Raw genomic sequence first — 23,383 nt, forward strand, 5'->3', positions numbered from 1 at the left:
AGCGTCCAGAGCGCGACACGTGGCGAATAGCTGAGAACGCGCCAAGTGGCGCTGATTGTTGCGAGCTCCCGAAGGAGTGCTCGTTAATTAGTTGCTCCCGTCGTATAGGACCTCTGCTCGTAAAGAAAATAAAACCGTGTTCCTGCGCGCTGGGCCTGGCCCATTACGGGGAATCGTCGCGCCCGTTTCAGTTTGGCAAAAGAAAAAGTGTGAGAAGGCCCAGTGTGGTCTTCCCCTTCGTTTCCGGCCCGCTGGTCCGCCGAGTTCGGCCATGGTATCCATCTCTCCCCCCCGGCCCCCGTACCTTGCGTTCCCCCACCACCCCCACCGTCTGCTCCGCCACCTTATCCAAGGAGGCGGCCTCCTCCGACGCCGCTCCCCGTCCGCCGGACGCACTGCTCACCTCGTCGGTAAGGTCCTCGCCTCGCCTCCCTCCCCCACCGTTTCGCCGTTTCCCGTGCGACGCCGTCATCAAACGCCGAGATGCACGAAATCAGAGGAAGACCGTTGACGGCAACAATTTCTAACCCTAGCCGTTGTCTTCTCAAGTTTCCGCCGCCGCCGCCTATCTTCCTGCCGCCCCCGTGTTTGCCTCCATGGCACCACCCTATTGACGTCTTCGACGAGGACGTCCGCCACTGGGCCGCCGGTTGCCCTTGCTGTCGCAGTCCCTTCCTACGAGGCAAGGCCGCGGGACGCTACTGCCCCTGCCCCTGTATTGCCTCGATTTCCTTCACCCAGGCCGGCGACGCCACCGAGGATCTCGTCCTCCCTCACTGAATGGATGCTATGGTCCGATTTCGCTGCAGATTGGCTTGACTGTAGAATTTTAATAGTTGAATCCACTTTGCTTTAATTCCATTGCCAAAAATTATGTTGCCATCTGCTACGGTGCTCTGTCAAGCTCAACTTTGGCCAAGTCCATATCTGGCCTGTCCCGAGGCTCGCACCAAGCCCCCACCCCGGCTCGCTTGGGTTCTGCTCGTTGACAGGCCTGCTGCTTGCTGTGTGGCAGCTGCGCCGTCCAGTTATCGCGGGTCCAATGCTTTAGGTTAGCTGCGGTATTGCTGTTGCTTTAAGTGCAGTCAGCTGCTTTGTCTAGGAGAGTAAATGATTTGTGTGCCACACGAATCGTGGAGATGTACTTTCTTAGTCTCTCTATGTTGATTTCACAAACTTGCAGAACTGTTTATGCAGAAAATTCTAGTGGGACGGTGTGCCTTGTGTTCTTATGTTTTAGGTTTGTCGGAATCCTTGATTCGTTAGCTTCGATGGTTCGTTTACCGCTGCTTGCTTGATGTTTTATTGCCTACTTATTCCACTGTTTGCATATTCTGGTGCTTAAAATGTATAACAACTGAGCATCAATTTTGGGTGGTAACCTCTGTAGAACAGAAGTATTTCGTGTTTACTTAATGCCAATTCGGGGTTGGTTTCATGTTTACTTAATGTTAATTTATTGTCTATACAGGACAAAGTAGTTTAGTTCAAGTATAGAGATTATGCTTACGAAGAACATCACAAAGGATACCCTAGAGATGATTCAAATTTAACTGAAGTGACACATGTAGCATATTGGATATAGCGGGAGTGCGGGACTACAAAATAGCAGAATTATAGTGATCAGTATAGTGGCTTTAATGGTTGCAGCTGTGATCATGGATTTTAATTCAATCACATAGCGTTTATGTCCGAAAAAATAACTGGCCGTTTAAATCACTGCTTGTGGCGTTGATTTGTTTCGGAGCAAGCATCAAAGTGCTGACTCATATTGTTATTGTACTTCTCCTTCTCCTGTTTTCTTTACTAATTTTGTATGTCCTGTTATTTGTTTTGCCTAGGAGGGTGAAATATCCTTGGTTCAGGTTGTTCAGCTATATCTTGAGATGTTGGCGCATGGTCTAGCAAGCAATCCCTTGAGGGCTACTCGATCTCCACTTACTCCGAGGGCGTCAAGTGCACCCCTGGGACTCGTCTCTTCATTGGGATTCAACAGGGGGCGTAAGGAAAATGTAAAACTTTTTGTCAATGTTGATAGGTATAATACTTATACTTCTTCTGACCTCACCATCAAAGAATTAATCTAGTTTACAATGTGACAAGAAGCCTTACTACAGCCCTTCAATGCAGATACACAAAATATAATGCTCCTTCCATTACACAGCGATGTTCCAGAATATCACCATTTGCATCTGCATCCTTTGGTGACATGGCGGACTCTTCAAATCGTAAGTTTATAGCTGCGTATGTATATGACAACAAAAACATCACATGATAGTGTCTTTAGATGTTATTAGTTATTTCTCGTTGTATTCAATTATAGTAATACTGAAGTAGAACTAATAAGGAACAACTGACTCGTGTGCATCTCAGATTACCACTTTGCTTTTCATGCATGATTGATCTTAGACGGTATTATGGTAACATGTAGGCATCAAATGACATTGTTGGCCAGGGTATCTCTTTGGGACATGTTACACATGTACATCATCACATGCATGCTAAGAGAGATCAGTAGTGCTAAAATCACCCACATCAGTCATTAACTCATTTTCTTTTCTATGCTTATTGTATGAAAAATCAAATCTGCTGATATTTATATTGATTCTGTTGATTGAACTACTCCCTCCGATCCATATTACTTGTCGCTGCTTTAGTACACCTTTATACTGCTTAACCTCTAGAATTCTTTCATGATTAACCTCTAGAATTCTTTTTAACTGCTTTGTTCTTCAGCCATTTTTCCTAGAATCCATGTGAAGGATCCGTATCAACGGCTTGGAATCAGCAAGGAAGCATCTGAAGAAGAAATTCGAGCTGCCAGGAACTTTCTCATAAGCAAGTATGCAGGGCATAAGCCAAGTGTTGATGCAATTGAGTCTGCGCATGACAAAATCATCATGCAGAGTTTCTTTGATAGAAAAAAACCAAAAGTGGATCTCAAGAAAAAATTTAGGGAACTTAGTCAGTCACGTCCAGTCAAGGCTGTTCAGGGCAGATTTTACACGCCATCTAACAAATTTATTTGGAAGACAGCGATTACTTTTGTCTTGCTTGGAGTGCTTACCCTTGTTTTCCCTACTGAAGAAGGTCCAACTCTCCAGGTCTTAATCTCTTGTGCGGCAAATATCTATTTCCTTTATCAGCGGCTTAAAAGTGGATGGAAATCATTCTTTTATGGGTATACTTTCTTCCCCTTCCATTGTTTTGTTTCTACCTTTGGGTTGTTAAGGATATAACTGCTTAGTAGTTGATTAGTTATGTACAGTACTAGTGTTTGCTTTGAGCTATGATGCTCTGAATCAGCATATAGACATTTTGTGCACATTCCAAATCCGAACATGATACTGGAGCCAGATAACCAAATCTCAAAGCTTCATGGTGGCCACTGTTAGTTAATTGCTATCTTCACCGCCAGGACAAATATCTATCTCCTGATAGTGGTGCCAGTAAATAGAGTTCCACAAATTGCTTAGATTGTTATTTTTTTGTTCTTGGTGCTATATGTGATCATTACTTTGATAGACATCGATCAGTGTGATGGATGCAGCATGTGTTTATAGGAGTTATTTGATTAATGCTGGATTGTTTTAAAGCTTATCATTTATAGCCTAGTAATAAAGATTACGAAGCAGAATGCAACAGTGTTGGGCTCCACATTTTATTTCAGTCAGGTAGAGTTTTGTAGTCTCTATTAGATTGTCATTTTCTCTTATTGGTGCTTTGTGATTATTAACACTGTAGGTATAGTCTGCTAAATTTTTTTAATGAGTTTTAAGGTTGAGTACTGGGGGCCATTCGCTAGCTGTTGACCATATGTGCTACAAATACTATATTGCTCTAGAAACATGTTTGCAGATCAGATGTGAACTAGGAGTAGGACTGAACAACACATTTGCATATTAGAAATCCATGGACTAGGAGTAGGCATCCAAAATTCAGAATGCGTTTTTCTGCTGCTAGCCGAGTAGATCGAGTTCAGGTGCTAGTCACAACTAGTCAAGTGAATCATTGATGCTCTTTTGAGATTTACAGAGGACGTAGGGTCTGGTTTCGAGAAATGAATTGGTATGATCAGTTGCTGATGCTAAGTCTGCTCTGTTATTTCAGGTTCGGCTCCTTCTTTGCTTCCTGGTTTCTTGCCACATTCTTGATGGTATCGGTAATTCCGCCTATACTGCCTGGTCCAAGAAACTTGGAAGTGAGCACGGCATGTGTTGCTTACGCATTCCTTTTTGTATCATCAACCTTCCTGAAGTAGCGAATGTTTGTTTTTTCAATTTCCTATGCTAAAGCCCTTAGCCTTGCAGCAGTCGGTATGGTCCTCTCCTGCTTCCAATAGCTTTATCTCAGGGGTGGAAATGACAGTCCTTTGCTGAGTTTCTGTCTAGTATATACATCAGTTTGTAATGTGTGACATAGATCTTTTTTGCCCTGGCCCGCGTGTAGGCATTTTCATTGCTGTATTAAATACAGTTCGTTTTTTGGATAGATCATAAGATACTGACATAAATGGCTATGTGGATCAAAACACTTATTTTCTTTCGGGTCTCAACATCGGTGCTGTACAGTTCAATTCGCAATCCCTTATTATTTATTGCTTTTCAAGTCTCAACCGTCCGGATTGCGTTTGCTAAGATGGCAACTGAAGGAATATCTTAGGTTGTTATGCCTGCTCTGATCTGATCCTGGCAGCTATGAGTTGTTGGGCCTGCTTTGTCGTTTGATAATTGTTGGTGATGCTTTGATTGGCCATCACGGACGAGCTTTGAAGCCCGTGACATAAAGCCAGCGGGAATTCACAGGTCAGTCCATGCTACTAATAGTACCGGTGGGGCTTTACTATTCGCAGACTATTATCAATTGCTTGATCTGGTCTGTGTAAGCATGATGCGTCTCTGGCACACAGTTGCTAATGGGCGATTACACATGGCCCAGGAATAGGGAAGTACGGAGTACTAATATCCTGCGTCAGGTAGGCCTGTAACCCTGTTGCATGTGTAGAATGTCGTGGTGTCTCGTGAGCCGATGATGCTGAATTGCTGATGCCGTAGCCTTTACTAGTAGATTGAACAGATGTTGGTCACATAGGGAGAAGGATATCCTAATTGAACCTTTTGATCTCTCTAGATTAGATGGTAGGGGATAGAGAGTAGCTGCTGGTGCTGCATGATTAGTTTGTCAGCTACTTTTCACCCACTAACTAGGAGAGGGTTAAGGCCTTGTGATCCAGGGCAAACCACCTCCGTACTAGAGAAAGATGCGCGGGGGAAACATATCAGTTAGCCTATTAGAAGCACGGCGTGGGCACGCTCTTGGAGACAGACATGTACTATATGCAGCATAAGCGATAGTTGCTACAAGTTTTACTTTGTTCTCAGAAGCCAATTTATCCATTCACAATATGAAATGTGCCAACTGCAACCTGCCTGATGATGTATCAAAAAACAACATAGTTTTGTTCTAATAAGCTACTCCCTCTGTCCCAAAAATATAAAAACGTTTTTGACACTATGCTAGTGTTGAAAACGTTCTTATATTTTGGGACGGAGGGAGTAGTACGCATTGGTCCACTTCCTTTTCGATGCATGATCATGCTCGGAAACTCTTGCTCTATTTCCTGTAATCAAAAAAATTATATAGGAGTACCTAAATTTTCCTTTATAGAACTTTTCAGGACATGTAAATTCATTTGCTTCTTGGTACAACAAATATCTTTATAATAAGAAAATTGAGCAGTTTAAAAACAGAAAGAAAACCGTGCCGTGGCTCTTCGTTACGAACAAAAGGCGATCTAGGTCTTGCGTGGGCGGCCACTGTCGTCTGCCGCCGTCGTCGTGGGTGATCGTAATTATCTCCAGCCAATTTGCTTTGTCAGATCGGCTGTTTTTCTCTCCGCCCCGTCCATGAACGTAGCTTCATGCGTGGGTGTTTGTTGATCTCTTAGCCGACTCCTTCAGATCCGCTAGTGCTTTTCCAGTCCGTGGACCGTCAGAGTCTCTACACGTTGTTGTGCTGCTCAGCTGGAGTGGCTGCCTTTGGTTGTATGGCAAGTACATGCATGTGCCATTGATCTGGACAGTCTGGACCGAGAATTGGTTTTGGTTTTTTGCTTGTTTCAAGGTGTTCAGTCGCCGAGAGCAATGAAAAATTTCTGTTGGAACTGCTGGGGCCTTCTCGGAACCCCGACAGTTTGATCGCTTCTGGATTTCCAGAGGCGTTTTTACCCAGATGTGATTTTCTTGTTTGAAACACATTCGGATAATGATAAGGCAAATGATCTGATGCTTGATCATAGACTGGTGGCTCCTAGTATAGATGGAAGAAAGGGTGGCCTATTATTAGTCTGGAAGAAGGAGGTAAGGATCTAGGGCCTGTTTGGTTCCTGTCCTGGAGAAAACTGCCTGGGTCGTGTTTGGTTCGTGACCTGAAAAATGTGGCGCTAGCCTGGCCTGGAAAGGTGACAGGGTCATTAGCCTGGGCTGGAAACCCGAGACACCATTAGCCTGGTCCAGGCAACTAGAGAAGGACGCCTGGAACCAGCCTGGCGTTGCTAATCATGCCTGGGAGAAGAAAAAAGCAAGCATTGGCTTGATGTGACGTTTGTAAGACAACACTTTCTTTTGATTGGACGTACGTAAGTACCTAGCCGGTGTGGTCACCAACCAAACAATATTGCCAAAAGCTGCCTGACCAGGCACGAAAGCAGCTGTCCACCAGGCCCAAGTCAGGCACTAGAATTTGCCAGGAATCCTTCCCAGGGAGGAAACCAAACAGGCCCCTATTCCCGGACTACTACCCTTGAGTTTACCTGCAAAAAAAAAAATACTACCCTTGAGTTTATTGATGTGTCCATAGAAGAACAAGATGGGCGCATGTGGAGGATGACGGGAATATATGGCGATCCTAGATGGGATCATAAGGAAAGGGAAACGTTTACTGCCGGCAGACCGGCTAACTCTTTGCGCCAGTCGAACGCGCGCTTGCCACGCCGTGCCCATGTGTGTGGAGCCACGTCCTCGTACGTGGGGCCCTTGCACTGACGCGTCGGTCTTATCCAGCCAGGCACGATCTCCTTTTCTCCCCCAATTCCTCAACACACACCATCCCATTTGTTTCTCTGCTCACCAACGCCATGGCTGTTCCTTTCTTCCTCCGATCACCAACGCGGCTGCCCCTCTCCTCCTCCTCCCTTGCGGCCGGCAGTAGCATGCCCGTCGTTCACTGCCGCAATTTTTCCTGCTTGGGATCCCTGTGTCCTGGCGCTGCCGCCGACAATATGTTGGAACCGGCGGTGGCGGATGCGACAACTGCTGGTCGCCGATGCTGCAACGACTTTGACCGGCGACACGGCGGTGGCACCATCGGTGTTGAAGAAGATGCGCGGACACCGCGGTGCTACATTAGGCACCAGCAGATCCTGGAACGACGGCCCCAATTTGTTGGAACTGGCCATGTAGGGTGCTGGGACGGGCGGTGGCGGTTTGCTACAGGCGACCATGGCTGATGCTGGAACCGGCATTTGTGGATGCTACAACCATTGGTCGTCGAAGCTACAACCGGCGCCGCACGATGCTACGTCTCTGACGCCGCGGTGCTACATCCATGCCGGTGATTTTGTTGGAACCATCAGACATTTTTCTTTTTGCTTCAACCAACCATTGTTTTTGCTGGAACCATTGGCCATTTTTGCTGGAACATGCGATTTCCATGGATGCGAGTATGGAAACATTTTTTCTTCGTTGGGATCAACAAGAAATTGTTGATACAACCGGCAAGCAGTTTTGCTTCAACCAACATCTTTTTTTGCTGAAGCCCATGAGATGTTAGCATTTTTTTCTTTTTTGCTGGTATCGGTGAGTCAATTTTTGATGCAGCCTATGAGAAATTTTGCTTCAAACAACATCTTGTTTTGCTAGAACCAGCAATTCCTAAGCTGTGAAAACGGAAGGTTTTTTAGAGTCGTGATGGGTCACCGCTGCAGCTGCAACGGCCACGGCCGCTAGACATGCTGCAAGGTCACCGGGGGTGCTGGAACGGCGGTCCCGGGGAAGGGGGTGGGGGTGGGGAGGAGGTTTGATGCAACCCGGTAGCAAGGACGGCAAGCCGACGAGTAGTGGTGACCCGGCCAGCGATGGCGACCATGGCGACCGCGAGCTGGAGGCGCGGCGCTGCCACCGGCGAGGGGCGGCGTTGTGGCGGGGACCGGTCTGTAGTTTTGGTCAACGATCGTGAGATTCTTTTTTTTTTGAGGGAAACGGCCGTGAGATTCAGGAGGTATGGGAAGGGCGCAAGATGAGTTGGACGAATCGGTTTTTCAGGTGAAATCTGACGGCCGCACAGCTCGTGTCGTAGGGCTAGGATGCGACCGACCCAAAGTTTGGGCCGGCGCACCGGCGCCTATCACCCTTCATAAGGAAATGACCTATCAAAACCTGAGAGATTTGCATGCACAATCGAGCTTGCCGCCGATGGTGATAGGAGATTTCAATGAGATTCTATACTCGCCGGAGAAGGATGGGGGTGCTCCCTGCCAACACTCCAGGCCGCAGGCGTTCCAATATGCCCTGTCGGATTGCATGTTGGAAGACATAGGGTACAATGGAGATAGTTTACATGGTTTCGTGGTGGGCTGCGAGAGAGGCTTGATCGAGCTGTCACGAATGCAGCATGGTTGCTACTTCATCGCATGCTGGTTTGAGCAATCTTGATGTGGGTAAATCAGATCACCAACCAGTCTTGTTGGACACCGAGTACTTGGCTAGAGTGGCAGAGAACCAACCAAAAAAAGAAAGGAAATTTGAAGTGAGGTGGTTAGCAGAGGAAACGGTGAATGAGATTATCACCACGACTTGGCAGAAAGCACCACACCGCGGTCTCTGTCCTACAACCATGGACAAGATTAATGCCATTCAAAAAGATCTCCACGCTTGGGACCGTAGTGTGTTGAAGCAGTCGCATGCCAGGATGAAGAAGGCGAGATTGAAACTCGAGCGCTTGATGAGAGAACCGACTCAGCTGAGATAAAGATGAAACAGAAGGAACTTTCAGTCCTAGTTGAAAACTTATTAGAACAAGATGAAATATATTGGGCCCAGAGAGGCCGGGTGAATTGGCCAAAGAAGGGAGATCGCAACTCTTCCTACTTTCTGTAACGCCCCGGATTTGAGGCGCCAGGTGTCTGTCAGTTATTCGCCGTCGTTGCCATTTCATTTGCTTGCGTGTTGCATTTTATCATGTCATCATGTGCATTTCATTTTGCATACGTGTTCGTTTCTTGCCTCCGAGCATTTCCCCCGTTGTCCGTTTTGCAATCCGGCGCTCCTATGTCATCGGGCGTCCCCTTCTTGCCTCTCTTCGTGAGCGGATGTTAAACTTTCCTGGAATGGCCCGAGTCTTGCCAAGCGGCCTTGGTATAGCACCGGTAGACCGCCTGTCAAGTTTCGTGTCATTTGGAGGTCGTTTGGTACTCCTACGGTTAACCCCGTAGCCCGAAACCCCCTCTCTCTTTGCAGCCCAACACCCCTTCCAAACTGGCCCAAAACCCAGCAAACTCCCCTCCATGGTCTCGGTCGTTCGATCACGATCGCGTGGCCGAAAACCGCTCCTCATTTGGACTCTCCTAGCTCCCTCTACCTATAAAAACGTCCTCCCGTCCATTTTCGCGGATGTTTTCACCCTAACCCTAGCCTTTCCTCTTCCTCCCGCAGCCGGACGCGTCCGCCCGCCGCCGGACACGTCCGCGCCGCCGCCCGCAGCCAATCCCACCTCGCCACCTGTCCCGGTGCTCCGCCGCCCGCAGCCGGCCCGCGGGGCCCGTCCGCACCGTCGCCCGGCCCGACAGCGCGCCCCCGCGCCCGCCGCCCGCCGCCGGCGCGCCTTCGGCCCTGCCGCCGAGCCGCCGCCCGGCCGGGTCCCGCGCCGCCGCATGGCTCCGTCGCGGCCGCGGTACGCCGCCGCCGACCTCCCGCGCCCGTCCCGCGCGCCGCCCGGCTCCCTGCCGGCGCCGCCGACCGCGCCCTCTTGCTCCGCCGCCCTGCTGAAGCTCCACGCCGCTCCCGCGCCTCCCTGTGGCCGCGTGCCACGCCGGCGCCGCGCCCGGTCGCCGCCGTCCCCGGCCGGATCCGGGACGGGACCGGCCGGATCCGCCTCCGCCAAGCCCCTCGGCCCCTCCCACGCCGGCGCCGCCCTTCCCCGCTGCTCCGGCCGCCTTCTCCGTCCATCTCCGGTGTGAACTCCGGCGAGCCACCTCGCCTCGAAATCCGTGCAGACGAGGTTGACTTTCCCCTTCCCCGATTTTGCCTAAGTCCCTGAATATGTGATATTTTATGCCATGTTCAACGCATCATATCTCTGCATCCGTAGCTCCGTTTTGTGCGTGTAATATGTCAGATTGTTCGCCTCAACGAGTACTTCATTTAGTTCCATTGCATCATATTCATTTGAGTTCATCTTGATGCCTGAATCATTGTTGTAAAAGTGCTTCATGATGTTGTCTGATGTCTGTTAACATAACAGGCTCATTTGTCATTTTTGCCATGATTGATGTGTGCATCCTATGAGATTGATGTCTACATGTGTTTTGATCTATGTCATGTCATACTTACAGGGGTGTATGCCATGTAGTTTTGTGATCAATGTGATGACTAGCACAAGCATGTAAACTAGGCTTCGTGATGTTACTGATTTTAGTCCCTGTTCTGCTATTATTTTGATTCCATGTAAACTTGATGCTACAGAGAGATCCATGCATATTTTGAGATACTTCAGTAAGGGTGTTTTGAACATATGGTTTTCCTCTATCCATTCATGTCCATGTTTGCAATTATGGAGTAGTCTAGCATGTCATTTTCGTGCTCTAGTTTTGCTACAAAATGTTTCCTGGCAGATTGTTTACATGTTATTCAATTTTGCCAAGGTTGTTGTAGTTGATCCTTGCATGCTATGAACTTGTTCTTGCCTTGGTTTGTTTCATAAACATGTCTTCTTGCTGATGCTATGCTTATCTTGTCATGCAATGACTTGTGGTGAGTGAATCGAGCTTGTTAAGTAGGGTACTTGCTGTTGCTGTTTTGCTAGGCGGAATCTGTTATTTCGTGATGCTATGTAAACCTGCTGCTACAAATCATTCTATGCATAATATGGAGATGTTCACTAAGGGTGTTTTGTTCTACATGTTATGCTCTATCCACCCATGCCCTTGGTTGCATTTATAGCTTGCTGTAGCTTCTTCATATTTTGGTTCAAAGTTGCTTAATAATGTTGCTGTCAGCCTGTTAACATTAAGTTCAGTTGTTGTCATGATTGTTGTTAGTGATACATGCATCCTATGAACTTGCTCTTGCCATGCTTAGCTTCATAAACATGCCTTCTTACTGTTGGTTGCCTTGCCATGCCATGTTTTGCTCTGTAGTGAGTTGCACAAGCTCTACATGCCTTCGTATCGTTGTTCCTGCCATGTTTGAATCTGTAATATAACTTGCTATGTTTACATGGGTGCCATCATATTTTCTGATCCTTGTTGGCTCATGGTCAGTAAGGGACTTTTGTTCTATGCATTTAGTAGATTCATGCCATGCCTTTGTTTGACATGATAAGTTCCTGTAACATGTTGTTTGATAGCTCTAAACATTGCAACCTGATGTTATTTTCTGCAAAGTCTGAACTGTTATTATTTGCAATCTTGCCATGTGTGTTTGAGCGTGTTCTAGTGATTTCTGGAGATAGCTCAGTGTTCATGTTTTGTTATGATTTATCTGTACATCATGTCCATGCCTTTTGTTTTCTTGTTGAGGTCCTGTAGCATATTGTTTTGATGCTTGCAATATGCCTAGTTGCTGTTTTGGACAGATTGTTCCTATAACTTGTATAGTGTGTGTGTTGCACCGTTGCTCCGTTTTGAGTGTGCTCTATATGAAACTTGCTTAGTTTTGCATGTAGTTTCATATTATCATGTTGCATCCATGTTTTGAGGTGTTTGCTTGATGTTTGTATGCATTTTGCATCAATGCCATGTTTAACTTGCTTTGCTCATATCTTCTAGGCCGTGGCTCCGAACTAAATGAACTTTATATGTAACTTGACTAGAATCTCGTGTAGATCATCTTGTGCATCTTAACTTGCTGTTTAACAACTTGAACATAAGGTTTATTCAGATCTGGACCAATTTCGAAATATGCATATGAGGACTTACCGGAATTGTTATATGTTGTTCCCGGCCTCATTTAAACTTGCCTTGATGTGTTGCTCTTATTTGCATCATCTCTTGCCATGAGTAGCTTCATGTAGCTTTGTCATGCATCATGCTTGTTGTGCATCATGCCTTGTTCATGTGTGGTGTGTTTACCTTGTTGTGTGCTTCTTCTTGTTAGTTCCCGTTTCGTTGCGATCGTGAGGATTCGTTCGTCTACGCTTGGTTCGGCTTCATCCGTTCGTCTTCTTCATGGACTCGTTCTTCTTCCTTGCGGGATTTCAGGCAAGATGGCCGCTACCCTGGATCTCACTACTATCATTGCTATGCTAGTTGCTTCGTTCTATCGCTTTGCTGCGTTACCTATCACTGTTCTATCAAGCCTCCCATATTGCCATGAACCTCTAACCTTTGACACCTTTCCTATGCAAACCGTTGCTTGGCTATGTTACCGCTTTGCTCAGCCCCTCTTATAGCGTTGCTAGTTGCAGGTGAAGTTGAAGATTGCTCCATGGTGGACAGAATTTTGTTGGGATATCACAATATCTCTTATATTATTAATGCATCTATATACTTGGTAAAGGGTGGAAGACTCGGCCTTATGCCTGGTGTTTTGTTCCACTCTTGCCGCCCTAGTTTCCGTCATACCGGTGTTATGTTCCCGGATTTTGCGTTCCTTACGCGGTTGGGTGATTTATGGGACCCCCTTGACAGTTCGCTTTGAATAAAACTCCTCCAGCAAGGCCCAACCTTGGTTTTACCATTTGCCTCACCACCACCTATACCTTTCCCTTGGGGTCGCCCTCTCGAGGGTCATCTTTATTTTAGCCCCCCCCGGGCCAGTGCTTGTCTAAGTGTTGGTCCGAAACTGAGCGACCTGCGGGGCCCCCTCGGGCAACTCGAGGGTCTGGTTTACTCGTAGCTTGCTCATCCGGTGTTGCCCTGAGAACGAGATATGTGCAGCTCCTATCGGGATTGTCGGCGCATCGGGGCGGCTTTGCTGGTCTTGTTTTACCATTGTCGAAATGTCTTGTAAACCGGGATTCCGAGTCTGATCGGGTCTTCCTGGGAGAAGGTATATCCTTCGTTGATCGCGAGAGCTTATCATGGGCTAAGTTGGGACACCCCTGCAGGGTATAATCTTTCGAAAGCCGTGCCTGCGGTTATAGGCAGATGGGAATTTGTTAATGTCCGGTTGTAGATAACTTGACACCAGATCCGAATTAAAACGCATCAACCGTGTGTGTAGCCGTGATGGTCTCTTTTCGGCGGAGTCCGGGAAGTGAACACGGTTTTGGGTTATGTTTGACGTAAGTAGGAGTTCAGGATCACTTCTTGATCATTGCTAGCTTCACGACCGTTCCTTTGCTCTCTTCTCGCTCTTATTTGCGTATGTTAGCCACCATATATGCTTAGTCGCTGCTGCAACCTCACCACTTTACCCCTTCCTTTCCCTTTAGGCTTTGCTAGTCTTGATACCCATGGTAATGGGATTTCTGAGTCCTCGTGGCTCACAGATTACTACAACAACAGTTGCAGGTACAGGTTATGCGATGATCATGACGCGAGAGCGATGCTTGCTTGCGTTGAGTTCTTCTTCTGCTTCTCTTCGATCAGGGGATAGGTTCCAGGTCGGCAGCCTGGGCTAGCAGGGTGGATGTCGTTTGAGTTTCTGTTTGTGTTTCATCCGTAGTCGGATGTTGCTCTTATGTATTGTGATGTTGTATTCATGTGGCATTGTATGCCTTTTGTATGTATCCCCATCTATTATGTAATGTTGATGTAATGATATCCACCTTGCAAAAGCGTTTCAATATGCGGGTCTATCCTTGGTGGGACCTTCGAGTTCCTTTTGGATAGGGTCGCATATTGGGCGTGACAAGTTGGTATCAGAGCCTCGACCGACCTTAGGAGCCCCCTTGATTGATCGTGTAGTTTGGCCGTTGTTGAGTCTAGAAGAAAACTGTTTTTGGAGTCTAGTTATATCGGAGAGTAGGAATTCTTTTTACTCCTCAGCCCCTTCGTCGCTCTGGTGAGGAATCTTGACGTAGGTGTTTTGAATTACTCCTCTTCCCTTTCAAATTTTTCTTTAGGTTCACGCAGTTGGTTTTCCGATCGTTGGTTCCTCAGCTCTTTTCATCCGGTGCATTTCTCGTCAAGTTGACTCGAGCCTCTTCATCTTTGCCAAGTTCAATCCTCAGTTGTTTCTTTTCCCACCCGCCCTCCCTTTTCTTCTCGAAGCCGGAGTCCGTAATACGAGTATCCATCCTACTCGTGCGAAGTCTTTGCTTTCTTTCTCAATGATTTCAACCGGTGTTTTCTCTTCAAGATATTCGTCGGTTTCCCCTTCCAAGTTGCCTTTGTTTTTCCCGCCCCCCACCCTTTTTCTTCCCGGAGCCTGAGTCTCTTTCGAGCATCAATTTCATTCGTGTGGAACCTCTTCAGTCTTTCGTAAATCATTTCAACCGATGAATTCTCGTCTTCGGTGACATTCTTCATCTCTTTTTCTTCTCCGGTGGATTCAATTCAAGTTTTCGGGTCAACCATATTCTTTTTCCTTGGATCAAGTGTTCTCCTGCTCGTTTGCCTATCGCCATTCAATCATTCCGGAGTTCGGAAGACATCTCAGGAGATTCGTTGTGTTCGAAATTAATTCGAGGTTGTTACCTCATTTCAAATATTTCAATTGTTCTGGTGCATCATCTATCTTCAAATCCCTTTCCAACCGTGTTTTCCTTTAGTGGGCCCTAACCCACAGGTCTTTTCCCAGGATCTTACCTGACTCTTCTATTTTCCCGGAGCTATTTTCAAATCCTTTTTGAAGTTTGACGTAAGTATGATTTCATCAGTCACATGCCTTTCCAAGATCGATTTCAAATCATTGCATTGTTGGCTCAACCTCTTCGATTGACATTTTCCCGGAGCATCTCAACAATTTTGGTGGTGTTTCCCGTCATCATTTGAAGACCGAAGAAGAGTTTTTCCTCTAAATCTTGCCCGTTCTCCCGAAGATTCGTGGGTCTAGCTTCTTGTTACCCTCTCGAATTATTCTGTTTGTCAAAGATTCTTTTTCTTACCATCCGGAGTATGTCAGAAGTTGTTTTCCCATTTCTTTTCACCGGAGGCCATCATTCCAGTTATCATTCTCTATTTATCCCGGTGCTTCGTTCAAGTGTTCTTTAATCAGCTCGAGTTCTTCCAGTTCTCTTGCATCTAAATCCCCTCTAGCTTATTTGTTCTTCTAAGTCTTCCCGGTGATTCATTCTCTTTCGTCGATCATTTTCGAATTCTTATGGTGGTTCGTTCAAGATTCTTTCTGTTGTTATCATTTTAATTCATTTGTTCTTTCCCAATCCTACCAGTGGTTCATGAAGACCTTCTCAAGTTTGTGATATGTCATTTCTCAATCATTTTCAACAAGAATAAGTAATATGCAAAAATCCATTGTTTGTCATCAGTTTAATTTGATGAAGGATAAGCATACAATAAATCTTATTTTTATTTTATCCAAGTGAGTAATCCCTTCCTTCAGAGTTTGTTCTTCATGAATAAATTCTAGTTCCAAGTGTTTTCTTTTCCGGAGTTCAATTTCCTCGGCCATATCGTCGAAACCCCCATATAAGTCACCGCAAGCTTTAATCTTATTCTTTCATCCTTCATTCTATCTCATCATCCTTTTGTCACGGAGTTCTTCATGGTGGTTCTTCATGATTTAGTTCTTTCTTCAAGTGTTCATCAAGATTCTTGTCGGTGGAGTTCAAGTATCTTTTCTTCTCGCATCTCGAAGTGCAATTAATTCTCCATATTCTTTTGAAGTGGAGTTTTGCATTTCTTCGTTCTTCTCAGCTATCCAATCATTTCCGTTTGTGGCCGGTTATCACCTCATTATCTTGAAATGTTACCTATAAGACCACAACAAGCTTATTCCTTTCATTGTTGATTTTCTCAACAACTCCGTTCAATCCTTCCTTCTAAGTTCTTTTCATTTCTATTTCAATTCTTCTGGAGGCTTTGCGTTGTTCATCTCATCAAGTGCCATCCCATCTTGTGAAGTTCATGTTCTATTCTTTCCATGTTCAGCCGAAGTGCTGCCTAAATCCTTCTCAGTCTTATTCGTTTCTTATCTCGTTCTAACAAGAGTGGCTTCATAGTCTATCTGATTTCGTGAGCTTTCGATTCTCCTCATTCTCGTCGTTCCTCTCTTCTTCTCGAGTGCTCTCGATTCTTTGCTTCTTCTCTTGAGTTCTTGTTTCACCTCATCCCTTTTCCCTTCCGTCTCGGTCCTAAGATCTCGGGACGAGATCTCTTGTTAGTGGAGGAGTGTTGTAACGCCCCGGATTCGAGGCGCCAGGTGTCTGTCAGTTATTCGCCGTCGTTGCCATGTCATTTGCTTGCGTGTTGCATTTTATCATGTCATCATGTGCATTTCATTTGCATACGTGTTCGTCTCATGCATCCGAGCATTTTCCCCGTTGTCCGTTTTGCAATCCGGCACTCCTATGTCCTCCGGCGTCCCCTTTTGTCTCTCGTTGTGAGCGGGTGTTAAACTTTCTCGGAATGGACCGAGTCTTGCCAAGCGGCCTTGGTATAGCACCGGTAGACCGCCTGTCAAGTTTCGTGCCATTTGGAGGTCGTTTGGTACTCCTACGGTTAACCGCGTAGCTCGAAACCCCCTCTCTATTTGCAGCCAACACCCCTCCAAACTGGCCCAAAACCCAGCAAACTCCCCTCCATGCTCTCGGTCGTTCGATCACGATCGCGTGGTTGAAAACCGCTCCTCATTTGGACTCTCCTAGCTCCCTCTACCTATAAAAACGTCCTCCTCGTCCATTTTCGCGGATGTTTTCACCGTAACCTAGCCTTTCCTCTTCCTCCGCAGCCGGACGCGTCCGCCCGCGCCTGACACGTCCGTGCCGCCGCCTGCAGCCAATCCCACCTCGCCACCTGTCCGGCGCTCCGCCGCCCGCAGCCGGCCCGCGGGGCCCGTCCGCCGCCGTCGCCCGGCCCGACAGCGCGCCCCCACGCCGCCGCCTGCCGCCGGCGCGCCTTCGGCCCCGCCGCCGAGCTGCCGCCCGGCCGGGTCCCCGCACCGCCGCATGGCTCTGTCGCCGCCGTGGTACGCCGCTGCCGACCTCCCGCACCCGTCCAGCGCGCCGCCGGCTCCCTGCCGGCGCCGCGACCGTGCCCTCCTGCTCCGCCGCCCTGCCGAAGCTCCACGCCGCTCTCGCGCCTCCCTGTGGCCGCGTGCCACGCCGGCGCCGCGCCCGGTCACCGCCGTCCCGGCCGAATCCGGGACGGGACCGGCCGGATCCGCCTCCGCCAAGCCCCCTCGGCCCCTCCACGCCGGCGCTGCCCTTCCCCACTGCTCCGGCCGCCTTCTCCGTCCATCTCCGGCGTGAACTCCGGCGAGCCGCCTCGCCTCGAAATCCGTGCAAACGAGGTTGACTTTCCCCTTCCCCGATTTTGCCTAAGTCCCTGAATATGTGATATTTTATGCCATGTTCAACGCATCATATCTCTGCATCCGTAGCTCCGTTTTGTGCGTGTAATATGTCAGATTGTTCGCCTCAACGAGTACTTCATTTAGTTCCATTGCATCATGTTCATTTGAGTTCATCTTGATGCTTGAATCATTGTTGCAAAAGTGCTTCATGATGTTGTCTGCTGTCTGTTAACATAATAGGCTCATTTGTCATTTTTGCCATGATTGATGTGTGCATCCTATGAGATTGATGTCTACATGTGTTTTGAACTATGTCATGCCATCTTTACAGGGGTGTATGCCATGTATTTTTGTGATCAATGTGGTGACTAGCACAAGCATGCAAACTAGGCTTCGTGATGTTGCTGATTTTAGTCCCTGTTCTGCTGTTATTTTGATGCCATGTAAACTTGATGCTACAGAGAGATCCATGCATATTTTGAGATACTTCAGTAAGGGTGTTTTGAACATATGGTTATTCTCTATCCATTCATGCCCCTGTTTGCAATTATGGAGTAGTCTAGCATGTCATTTTCGTGCTCTACTTTTGCTACAAAATGTTTCCTGGCAGATTGTTTACATGTTATTCAATTTTGCCAAGGTTGTTGTAGTTGATCCTTGCATGCTATGAACTTGTTCTTGCCTTGGTTTGTTTCATAAACATGTCTTCTTGCTGATGCTATGCTTATCTTGTCATGCAATGACTTGTGGTGAGTGAATCGAGCTTGTTAAGTAGGGTACTTGCTGTTGCTGTTTTGCTAGGCTGAATCTGTTATTTCGTGATGCTATGTAAACCTGCTGCTACAAATCATTCTATGCATAATATGGAGATGTTCACTAAGGGTGTTTTGTTCTACATGTTATTCTCTATCCACCCATGCCCCTGGTTGCATTTATAGCTTGCTGTAGCTTGTTCATATCTTGCTTCAAAGTTACTTAATAATGTTGTTGTCAGCCTGTTAACATTAAGTTCAGTTGTTGTCATGATTGTTGTTAGTGATACATGCACCCTATGAACTTGCTCTTGCCATGCTTAGCTTCATAAACATGCCTTCTTACTGTTGGTTGCCTTGACATGCCATGTTTTGCTCTGTAGTGAGTTGCACAAGCTCATCTACATGCCTTCGTATCGTTGTTCCTGCCATGTTTGAATCTGTAATATAACTTGCTATGTTTACATGGGTGCCATCATATTTTCTGATCCTTTTTGGCTCATGGTCAGTAAGGGACTTTTGTTCTATGCATTTAGTAGATTCATGCCATGCCTTTGTTTGCCATGATAAGTTCCTGTAACATGTTGTTTGATAGCTCTAAACATTGCAACCTGATGTTATTTTCTGCAAAGTCTGAACTGTTATTATTTGCAATCTTGCCATGTGTGTTTGAGCATGTTCTAGTGATTTCTGGAGATAGCTCAGTGTTCATGTTTTGTTATGCTTTACCTGTACATCATGTCCATGCCTTTTGTTTTCTTGTTGAGGTCCTGTAGCATATTGTTTTGATGCTTGCAATATGCCTAGTTGCTGTTTTGGACAGATTGTTGCTATAACTTGTTAGTGTGTGTGTGTTGAACCGTTGCTCCGTTTTGAGTGTGCTCTATATGAAACTTGCTTGATTTTGCATGTAGTTTCATATTATCATGTTGCATCCTTGTTTTGAGGTGTTTTGCTTGATGTTTGTATGCATTTTGCATCAATGCCATGTTTAACTTGTTTTGCTCATATCTTCTAGGCCGTAGCTCCGAACTAAATGAACTTTATATGTAACTTGACTAGAATCTCGTGTAGATCATCTTGGTGCATCTTAACTTGCTGTTTAACAACTTGAACATAAGGTTTATTCAGATCTGGACCAATTTCGAAATTTGCATATGAGGACTTACCGGAATTGTTATATGTTGTTCCCGGCCTCATTTAAACTTGCCTTGATGTGTTGCTCTTGTTTGCATCATCTCTTGCCATGAGTAGCTTCATGTAGCTTTGTCATGCATCATGCTTGGTTGTGCATCATGCCTTGTTCTATGTGTGGTGTGTTTACCATGTTGTGTGCTTCTTCTCGATAGTTCCCGTTTCGTTGCGATCGTGAGGATTCGTTCGTCTACGCTTGGTTCGTCTTCGTGGCTTCATCTTCTTCATGGACTCGTTCTTCTTCCTTAGCGGGATTTCAGGCAAGATGACCGCTACCCTGGATCTCACTACTATCATTGCTATGCTAGTTGTTTCGTTCTATCGCTTTGCTGCGCTACCTATCACCTGTTCTTCAAGCCTCCCAAATTGCCATGAACCTCTAACCTTTGACACCCTTCCTAGCAAACCGTTGCTTGGCTATGTTACCGCTTTGCTCAGCCCCTCTTATAGCGTTGCTAGTTGCAGGTGAAGTTGAAGATTGCTCCATGGTGGACAGGATTTTGGTTGGGATATCACAATATCTCTTATATTATTAATGCATCTATATACTTGGTAAAGGGTGGAAGACTCGGCCTTATGCCTGGTGTTTTGTTCCACTCTTGCCGCCCTAGTTTCCGTCATACCGGTGTTATGTTCCCGGATTTTGCGTTCCTTACGCGGTTGGGTGATTTATGGGACCCCCTTGACAGTTCGCTTTGAATAAAACTCCTCCAGCAAGGCCCAACTTTGGTTTTACCATTTGCCTCACCTAGCCCTTTTTCCCTTGGGAGTCGCGCTCTCGAGGGTCATCTTTATTTTAGCCCCCCCCCGGGCCAGTGCTTGTCTAAGTGTTGGTCCAAACCGTGTCAACGCCGGCGGCCACCTGGGGCAACTCAGGGCTGCCTACCCGGAAGTCTGGACTCATCCGGTGTGCCCTGAGAACGAGATATGTGCAGCTCCTATCGGGATTTGTCGGCACAGCGAGAGGCTTTGCTGGTCTTGTTTTACCATTGTCGAAATGTCTTGTAAACCGGGATTCCGAGTCTGATCGGGTCTTCCTGGGAGAAGGTATATCCTTCGTTGATCGCGAGAGCTTATCATGGGCTAAGTTGGGACACCCCTGCAGGGTATAATCTTTCGAAAGCCGTGCCTGCGGTTATAGGCAGATGGGAATTTGTTAATGTCCGGTTGTAGATAACTTGACACCAGATCCGAATTAAAACGCATCAACCGCTGTGTGTAGCCGTGATGGTCTCTTTTCGGCGGAGTCCGGGAAGTGAACACGGTTTTGGGTTATGTTTGACGTAAGTAGGAGTTCAGGATCACTTCTTGATCATTGCTAGCTTCACGACCGTTCCTTTGCTCTCTTCTCGCTCTTATTTGCGTATGTTAGCCACCATAATGCTTAGTCGCTGCTGCAACCTCACACTTTACCCCTTCCTTTCCCTTTAAGCTTTGCTAGTCTTGATACCCATGGTAATGGGATTGCTGAGTCCTCGTGGCTCACAGATTACTACAACAACAGTTGCAGGTACAGGTTATGCGATGATCATGACGCGAGAGCGATGCTTGCTTCGTTTGAGTTCTTCTTCTGCTTTCTTCGATCAGGGGATAGGTTCCAGGTCGGCAGCCTGGGCTAGCAGGGTGGATGTCGTTTGAGTTTCTGTTTGTGTTTCATCCGTAGTCGGATGTTGCTCTTATGTATTGTGAGGTTGTATTCATGTGGCATTGTATGCCTCTTGTATGTATCCCCATCTATTATGTAATGTTGATGTAATGATATCCACCTTGCAAAAGCGTTTCAATATGCAGGTCTATCCTTGGTGGGACCTTCGAGTTCCTTTTGGATAGGGTCGCATATTGGGCGTGACACTTTCAACATTGTCCGTCAGCGAGAAGGAGGAGGAATCTTATATAAGAAACTGAAGAATGATAGTGAGAATTGGGTGGAAGGTAATGAAAATTTGAAGCCACTAGCACGTAACTACTTTGCCAGTCTTTTCTCTTCTGGTGCAGGAGATATAGATCATGGTTTATTATCTTCTGTAAAACCCATTGTAACAAATGACATAAATGAATTTTTGGTTGCTCCGTATACTCGGGAGGATGTGTGCAAGGCTCTTTTTCAAATTGGGGACATGAAGGCGCCCGGGCCTGACGGGCTACATGCTATCTTTTTCAAAAGGTTCTGGCATATATTGGGAAAGGAGCTTACAAAGGAGGTTTTGGACGCAATACATAATAAGAAGATACCGACTAGATGGAATTCCACTAATATTGTTTTGATACCCAAGGTTGAGTGTCTAGAGGTAATATCTCAGTACAGGCCTATCAGCCTTTGTAATGTAGTTTATAAGATTATTGCGAAGATGATTGCTAACATGCTAAAGAGGATCCTACCAAAGATTATTTCTCCTACACAAAGTGCATTTGTTCCAGGTGTCGGTGTCAAAACCGGCAGATCTTGGGTAGGGGGGCCCAAGTTGTACGTCTGAGGACCAATGGTAACTATGGACAAAGGACACAATGTTTACCCAGGTTCGAGCCCTCTTAATGGAGGTAAAACCCTACTCCTGCTTGATTATATTCGAGGGTATAGGGGTTGCAAGAGTTGATCTACCTCGAGATCGATTCGGCTAACCCTAGATTAACTAGCCTAGCAATGTTGTGATCCTGCCTCCAATCTACCCTCCGGTTTATATAGACATCGGAGGGGCTTAGGGTTGTACAAAGTCGGTTTTACAGAAAGGAATATCATATCCGGACACCTATACTTGCCATCCACGCATACGGGAGTCCCTTCCAGATTTGGGAGGTGATCTTCTGTCTTGTATCTTGACGGCCCATCAGTCCGGCCCACGTTCAATGGACCGGACGCCCGAGGACCCCCTAGTCCAGGACTCCCTCAGTAGTCCCTGAACCAGTCTTCAATGATGATATATTCGGCGTTCATATTGTCTTCGGCATTGCAAGGCGGGTGATGTCTACTACGCAACCTTCTTCTTGTAGACATTGTTGGCCTCCAAGTGCAAAGGTTTGTAGGACAGTAGCAAATTTCCCTCAAGTGGATGACCTAAGGTTTATCAATCCGTGGGAGGCGTAGGATGAAGATGGTCTCTCTCAAACAACCTTGCAACCAAATAACAAAGAGTCTCTTGTGTCCCAAGACACCCAATACAATGGTAAATTGTATAGGTGCACTAGTTCGGCGAAGAGATGGTGATACAAGTGCAATATGGATGGTAGATATGAGTATTTGTAATCTGAAAATAAAAAAAACAGCAAGGTAACAAATGGTAAAAGTGAGCGTAAACGGTATTGCATGCTAGGAAACAAGGCCTAAGGTTCATACTTTCACTAGTGCAAGTTCTCTCAACAATAATAACATAACTGGATCATAAACTATCACCTCAACATGCAACAAAAGAGTCACTCCAAAGTCACTAATAGCGGAGAACAAACGAACGATATTATTGTAGGGTACGAAACCACCTCAAAGTTATCCTTTCTGATCGATCTATTCAAGAGTCCATAGTAAAATAACACGAAGCTATTCTTTCCGTATCGATCTATCATAGAGTTTGTTACTAGAATATACCTTAAGACACAAATCAACCAAAACCTAATGTCACCTAGATACTCCAATTCACCTCAAGTATCCATGGGCATGATTATACGATATGCATCACACAATCTTTAGATTCATCTATTCAACCAACACAAAGTACTTCAAAGAGTGCCCCAAAGATTCTATGGAGAGTCAGAATGAAAATGCGTGCCAACCCCTATGCATAGATTCCCAAGGTCACGGAACCTGCAAGTTGA

At 46.4% G+C, this 23,383-nt stretch overlaps 1 protein-coding gene across 1 annotated transcript; it reads left to right on the forward strand.

Annotated features, from left to right (window-relative positions):
* The first annotated feature begins 288 nt into the window (after positions 1-288).
* On the forward strand, positions 289-4,555 carry LOC123092721 (protein CHAPERONE-LIKE PROTEIN OF POR1, chloroplastic). The gene is made up of 5 exons (XM_044514543.1): positions 289-410; positions 1,842-2,038; positions 2,131-2,228; positions 2,737-3,181; positions 4,111-4,555. Exons 2-5 carry the CDS (start codon positions 1,887-1,889, stop codon positions 4,259-4,261), a joined length of 846 nt encoding a protein of 281 aa, XP_044370478.1. The 5' UTR covers positions 289-410; positions 1,842-1,886; the 3' UTR covers positions 4,262-4,555.
* The last annotated feature ends 18,828 nt before the right edge of the window (positions 4,556-23,383 follow it).

This window comes from Triticum aestivum, chromosome 4B, assembly GCF_018294505.1.
Source record: "Triticum aestivum cultivar Chinese Spring chromosome 4B, IWGSC CS RefSeq v2.1, whole genome shotgun sequence".
Lineage (NCBI taxonomy): Eukaryota > Viridiplantae > Streptophyta > Magnoliopsida > Poales > Poaceae > Triticum > Triticum aestivum.